Genomic DNA, 7395 nt, shown 5'->3' with positions numbered 1-7395 from the left:
TACCTGGTTAGAACCACTTGGTTCTGAACAACTTTTAGCTGTTTTCAAAAATTAGATACCTTCTCAGAGAGAAGAGTCTTCCTTAGTTTCCTTGTTTGTAAAATGGGTATAATAGCTTTTGCCTCCCAGGGTTTTGGAGATAAAAATGAAAATATTGTAAAGTCTTTTACAAATCCTAAAGTGCCATATAAATGCTAGCTGCTTCAAGCTATCATTATATAGGGCTTTGAAGCTTATAAGTAACTTATAGATTACCTCATGAGCCTTACATTAACTCTGTGAGGTAGGTACTTGAGGTATTATTCCCGTTTTACAGATGAGGAGGTAGGCCGAGAGAGGTTGTAATTTGCTCATGGCTGAACAAGTGGTAATCATGAGAGGTGGACTCAAATTGAGGTCTTTTTTCTCATCTCAGTGTCCAGCATGTTATCCACTCTGTCATGGTGTCTGCAAACATTAAAGTACCACAGTCTTTTCAGCCATTTCCCAATTGATGACAACAACATTGCTTTCTGTTTGCTATTATTAGAAGTGCTGTTATGAATATTTTGGTATATTTAAGACCTCTTCTTCTGTCTTGACCTCCTTGGAATTATATTCTCAGGAGTAGTAATGATGGGTTAAAGGATTTTTATTTTAGTCACATAACTCCAAATAATTTTTCAGAAGGAATGGCCCAATTCATAGCTCCTCCAACAGTTTGTGTGCCTGTGTTCCCATAGGACTGCCAACATTGATTATTACTTTATCATCTTTATTATCTTTACAAATTCTCAGAGGTTCTGGGGAAACTGGTTTATTGAAAGTTGTTTTCCCCTTCCCTTCTGTCACAAGACCATCTAGAGGAACTCATCAGAAGTTTTGTCTTTACCCAAAAGTAGAGTTTTACTAAATAGGCAAGTTTTGGGGCATCTATACAAAGCCTTAGTCTTAGATCCTCACTGTTTCTACAAAAGAGCATGATGTAAATGGAATGACCATTGAATGTAGATTCTGAAATTAGGGTTTGCATCCTGCTCAGCTCTTTAGCTATGTGCTTTGGCGAGCCTTTGAATTCTAGTTCCCTCATCTATAAAATGGAGGAATTACTTTTCCTATCTACCATACCGGGCTCTTGTGAGGGAGCAAATGAGAGAATATGTACATGATTCACTTTTCTAAAGTTTATGTAGAATGTGCATTCTGTGGAGTAATTTGGAAAACATTGCTGTACTCACTGTACTTTTACATTATGAAGAACAGAAAAGCTTTAAATGTTCTGCCAAAAAAGGGAGGGTCATAATTTCATTGGCTGAAATTACTAATGCTTTTAGCTCCTTCTGATTTGGTGTTTTAGGCTGTTATAAACTTCAGCACCCTGCTGCATGAACTAAAAGAACAGTTTTACTCCCCCATTTCATTTTTTCCACCTAATTTACTCCTCTTCAATTTCCATTTCTGTGAATGTGAGTAAAATAGAAGACATCTATATATGAGTATTTTTAAATATGTTCACAGAGTGTGTACACGTATATTTATAGCACATAATGTTTTCATTTCCACTAGGCTAGACCTCACACTTTGGATGTTATTCCAATGTTTGTATTTCCCCTGTGGTCTACCCTTTTTTCAGTGTGCGCTGATTAGCCTCTGCTGAAGGAACATTATATACTATCATGGAGGAAATGAGCTTTCTCTTATATTTCCTGTATTGTAATTTGTACATAACATTTTTTTCTTTTCATTTTTGCTTCTTCCAGTATATTAGTAGTTCTGAGATTGCTAAGTTACATGAATAAAAACTGAGGCATGATTCATTTATCATAGATTTCAGTGTAAGATTCTGATCCATTTTCCATCAAGAGAAAAAGCAGTATCCATGACTAAATAACAGTTTAAAATCATTGCGTGTCTTTTAATTGCCAAAGATTATTTAGCATCTCCTGGTTATTTTTTCAAAATTATTTTTATCAAGCATTTCTTGTCACTTCTCTTCACTGAATAATAATTAAAATACCATCACAATAAATATGCATAGTGCACCAAAACAAATTCATATTTTGACCATGTCTAAAAATGTATGTCTCATTCTGCCTTTTGAGTTCATCATCTTTATGGCAGGAGGTAATGACTCCCTGAGTGGCTGGAGCCAGATTAAATGTAATGGGAAATGTTTAACAAAAATACAGTGCAAGAAAGATAGTGTTATTTTGTGGTTTTCTAAGTTAACATGTGGCCCCAAATGCATCTATTTCTTTTTGAGTTTGATACCATTGTTCTGGACTACAATGTAGCATTTTTCTTCCTCAAGGCAATTAGAGTTAAGTGACTTGCCCAGGGTCACACAGCTATTGTCTTGAGTCTGGATTTGAACTCAGGTACTCCTGACTCCAGGGTCAGTACTGTATCCACTGTGCCACCTAGCTGCCCCACAATGTAGCATTTTGATCCTTAGTTGAGATGTACTAGTTTCACCCTTATTGCTAGGGCTCCCGGCTTGGGGAAGGGAATACATTGAGCCTTAAAAGGGAGTTTACATAGATCGTCAAGTTTTCAAGTTACATCTTTGAGTCTGAGAAACATAATTGTGTAGCCAATTGTCAAATATTGATTACCTTCAACACTATGGAGGAATATCTAAGAATTTAAGAAATGTCATGGTAGAAAGAGCCATACAACTAGGAGTCAGGAGACCTTGGTCCTGGTGGTCTCAGCTTTGCGACTACTTCACTGTGTAACTTTGGCAAGTTTTCTCCCCACTCTGAGTCTCCATTTCCTTAGTTATAAAATGAAGAAGTTGAGAGGTAGGATGTTATGTGTGGTGTGTAATGCACTGGGTTTGAAATCAGGTAGATCTGCTTCAGATGCTAGCTGTATCACCCTGGGCAAATCACTTAAACTCTTGGAATTTCATTTTTTTTCATCTGTGAAATGAGGGGGTTGGATTGAACTCCTGAGATCCTTTCTAGCTTCATCTTATGTCCTTCCCAGGTCTAAAATTCTTTGAGTCTAGAAAGAATAGCTTATTTTGGGAACTTGGTAAGAGAAACATACCTGTGGAAGGGGGCTACGTGAGCAATGATGTTATCAAGTATTGGAGTGTTAATGGTTAGAAAATACTGTTCATATGAAGTAACCGTGTTAGTGCCCAACATTAGAATAGTAGAAAAGATGATTTTGTATGACGGGACTAGGAGCCGTGGTTGATATTAATGACTTCAGGAAAGAGCAGTTCTCTCATAGTCCTGGTTTCTATTTTTCACATATATTTTCTTCCTTCTCCCACCACTCTGAAATCAAATGATCTCTTATAAAATCCTTAAGACAGTATAGGAATATGAGTAATATGGAGTGCTAATTTTAGATAATAAAAGAATCTTCACAACCCAGAGAAGCTAAATAATTGATTTTATTTATGTTACTCATGTAGGAGGAGTCAAACATGCTAACAAGGAACTTAAAGCCAATTAAAATCAGTGCAGATGACTACAAGGGCTTCTTTCAAAGACATTTAGCAAATAACTGATGTCAGTGATTAGAAATATATGATGCTGATGAACTACTGGAATAATGAGCATTCATTTAGTTGTATAGAACCCGATTATGGGACAGTAGGCTAGTTCTCATTGAGTTGAAGCTTGTATTCTGAAATGGTCTTTTTGGAATATTCATTAGTTATAAACATTTACTGGATGCTTACTGCACAGGAAATAGTGCTAAGCACTAGGGAAAACAGAAAGATATGAGATCATTTGTGCCCTACAGGGCCTTCTAGTCTGCAAGGTATGACAATGATTCCCTATCAGAATGTACCTTCTAGCACCCACCTAGTGTTAGCTACTGCTAAGGAAGGGTCTTAGGAAATGATAAAAGCTTCATAGTTTTCTGTGGTCCCTTCTAGTTCTATGTAGGGTTAAATAGAGTTAAAATAATACTTTTAGCAGCTTTACTGGTTTATATATAATTTTTAGTTCTCTGATAAAATAGTCATAAAAATTTTTTTTCCTCCCTAACCATTGAGAAAATATTCATGTTAATGGGAAGCTTGAGGCAACTTAGACAGAGGGGTGCCAATCTCCTTTTACCCTTCATTCTTTTGTCCCTCCCAGCTTGGTGTAGTAGAAGTGCTGGGTTTGGAATCAGGGACCCTGGTTTCAAATTCTAGTTCAGTCACTATTGCCTATATGACATTAGGAGAGTCTACTTTTATGGGCCTTAGTTTTTAGTTTCGTTATCTGTAGAATGAGAGGGCTGGACTAGAATTCTTAAGTTCCTCCCAACTCTAAAGCTTATTAATTCTGAGCACTTCTTTTCATGTTGAGATAGAAAACGGTATGGACCTATCTGAAAAGGGAAACATCCTTCCCCCCCCCCACCCCCCCTTTGTGTTACTCCTCTAGAGGGAAATGCTACAGACAACAAGGGTAATGCCGGTGGGGAAGAAGTTGTAATAGAGGTTCTGCTTGGCAGGAGTTAGGACAATCCATTATTTAGAGGAAAGAAACTAAAGTTGCCTTTTAGGAGCTGGGAGAGGCACCTAGAATGATGAGAAATAGTGTTAATTATTCTAACCAGCATTGTTTTACCTTCTGTGCTTCTCTACTTGACAGTTTCACTCCTCAGCTCTCCAAAGGGACATTTAATGCTGTAACATGCTACAGGGTAGATCCAGGTCGGCTGTTGTAGGAGAAGAACTCAGCTTCTGGACTGCAGTGAGAGGTTGCTTTTAAAATACAGGGCAGGGTTTGCACAGGCAAGACTGGATGTAGAGTTCTTCCTCAGGTTTTCTGGCTTTGAAAAGAGAAACTGCTTTCTTCTAGAAGGGCCCTACATAAAACCACATCTCTGTTTTTTGTTTTTGTTTTTTTAAATCTAAAGGGAATGGATAGAAAGGAATGGGAAAAATTCAAATCTACTTTCTTAATGACCACTATAAGACAGGCAGGAAAGAAGTCAGTGGAAAATCAGAATGTCTCTCCTTCCAGTTGATAAATTTTTCTTCCATGCACATGTGACTGGCCTTTGAAGAGAAGAATGCTTCAGATTGCTTGGCTCCGGGGTTGTGTGTACATGTCAACTTCCTTAGCTTGCCGTTTGGACTCTCCCTGCACTCACTGTCTTTGGTTTGGTGAGTGTGTCCACATGTGCTAGGCCTGATGAGTGATGTTACTGACCTTAGCCCAGGCTGGAAAGGTATCCAAATGGAAGAGGTTAATTCCCCAAGTGTTGATAGCCACCATCACTACCACCAGTCCAATTACATTGACACCTAAGCCGGCTTTCACCTATAGGAAACAAACCAATATATTCCAGTCATTTACCTAAACCCAAAGGCACAAACTCACTGGGAGGGAGTTGGGGCGAGGAGGGAGAGAGGAGTGTCTCAATTGTGGGAGCTACATCACCTTTGCCATTTTATCATTTGGCTTTACCTTACATCTTCCTACCACTGCTCCTAAATGTTCTTGTTCCTCTGCCATGTGTTCTGGTTTTGCCAGGTAATTATAGAAGGGTGAGAAAGGAAGGGAAATTTCTCAGGAGTTAGGAATGGGAAAGGGTGAACAATGCCAGCTTCATCGACACTATAGGTATTCTATCTGTCAGTGGAGATTGCCTATATCTACTTCTTTCCGCTCACCCCTTTCTGTTGGAGATAGGACCAGCATGGGGACTCTTACCAGGGAATATCTTCTCAGTAACCTTTACCCATACCATTTATGCCATAGCACTGGGCAGAATTATGTGTAGAGTGTGGGAGATGTGGGAACAGCTTGGCCAGATGGAAAGATTAGTAACGTAAGCATAACTATTACTCCACCCAAGGGAGTTGCCAAGCATACAAAGAGTATATACAAAACAAACCTAGCCTGGCACTTACTTGGAAAAACTGCAAGGGAAAAGTGTATGCTAGGAAATTTTTTCAAACAAATGACTAGACAGGGGAAACCTCTCCCTACTGTACTCTAGCCTGAGCTGGGGAGTTATTAATTGTTCTGGTCCTTTGCTATGGTTAGCATAAAAGCCCATTGTCTAAATTCTGGGGCAATAAAGGCCATTGTTTTGGTACCAAGGTAGAAGTCTGAAAAAAGCAGGTAGTCCACTTGAGAATACCATCTGCTAGACAGTGAGAGGAGAGAGGAAGAGTTAGCAGTGGGTGTCCCTATTGTTGAATATGTATAGAGGTAATAGTAGCAATAGATACTGGTGTTGTTTTGTTCTTTGTTCTCGAAGAGGACCATGACTTGCACTGAGTTGGATTTTTAAGTGAGAGGGAGGGTTGTGCAAAGTCACCAGCCCCACGCCAATAGGAATAGAGACTAGACCTATGCTTTTACTGGTATAGGGAACTTCGTAATAAGGAAACTCCCTCTACCAATGTAGGTCATTACCTTCTCTGCAACTTACAGCTATAGATAAGAGTTACCTAAAATACTCAGTGATTTGTTGAGGCTCACACCAGTATGTATCAGATATGGGACTTAAAACCAAGTCTTCCTGGTTTCTAGGATATCTCGCTGTACCCTGCTGCCTTTTGTTTACACATTTGTATAGTATTTTTAAAATATATGAAGCTTTCAGAACCTTTGTCTTGTTTTATCTTCACTAGAACAGGAAGTAGGTTCAAATCAATTCGATATTTATTAATCCCTAAGTTGTTGCTGTTGAGTTGTTTCAGTGGTGTCTGACTCTCTGTGATCCCATTTGGGGTTTTCTTGGCAAAGATACAGGAGTGGTTTTCTATTTGCTTTTCCAGTTCATTTTACAGATCAGGAAACTGAGGCAAACAGCGGTTAAAGTGACTTGCCCAGGGTCACACAGCCAGTAGGTGTCCGAGGCCTCATTTGAACTTAGGAAGATGAGTCTTCCTGACTCCTGGCCTAGCACTCTATCCACTGTGCTACTTAGCTGCCAACCTCTAGGTAACAGCATGGTATAATGGATAGTGTATTGGGGTAGGAGTCAGGAAGACCCAGATTCCAATCTGGCTTTGGAGACTTGGAATGCATCTCTGGGCAGATCACTAACCTCTGTGTACCTCAGGCAAGTATCTAAGTGGCTTGGTGGATAGACTGCTAGAACTGGAGTCAGGAAGAACTGAGTTTGAATCCTGCCTCAGACCCAGCATGACCCAGGGAAAGGCCGGGTCCTCATCTGCAAAATGGGAATAACAATGAGATGACAGGTAACATACTCTGCAAACCTTAAAGCAGTGTTTAAATGTTAGCTATTATTATCTATTAAGTCATTTGGTAGAGGGAATTTCCACACAGGGATATCTATGCTGATGAAAATATAGATACTTCATATCGTGGCATCATTCAGTGCTGCTACATGCATGGCACTGCACTAGGCACTTAGGATGGAGACAAAATTAAACTAGTCTTTCTCCTCAGCCTACATTCTACTGGAGAAGGG

The 7395-nt window shown here is 39.3% G+C and overlaps 1 protein-coding gene across 2 annotated transcripts in view; it reads right to left on the bottom strand.

Annotated features, from left to right (window-relative positions):
* Positions 1-4363: 4363 nt before the first annotated feature.
* Positions 4364-7395, bottom strand: part of SLC13A4 (solute carrier family 13 member 4) — a 57238-nt gene continuing 54206 nt past the window's right edge. For both annotated transcript variants that reach the window (XM_043969134.1, XM_043969135.1), the window contains one exon: positions 4364-5264. In XM_043969134.1, the coding sequence (XP_043825069.1) occupies positions 5127-5264 (138 nt within the window). In that variant the 3' untranslated portion in view covers positions 4364-5126. The remainder of the gene's footprint in view (positions 5265-7395) is intronic.

The sequence above is a fragment of the Dromiciops gliroides genome, chromosome 5 (genome assembly GCF_019393635.1).
Source record: "Dromiciops gliroides isolate mDroGli1 chromosome 5, mDroGli1.pri, whole genome shotgun sequence".
Taxonomy (NCBI): Eukaryota; Metazoa; Chordata; class Mammalia; order Microbiotheria; family Microbiotheriidae; genus Dromiciops; species Dromiciops gliroides.
This window is presented reverse-complemented; position numbering and strand designations above follow the sequence as displayed.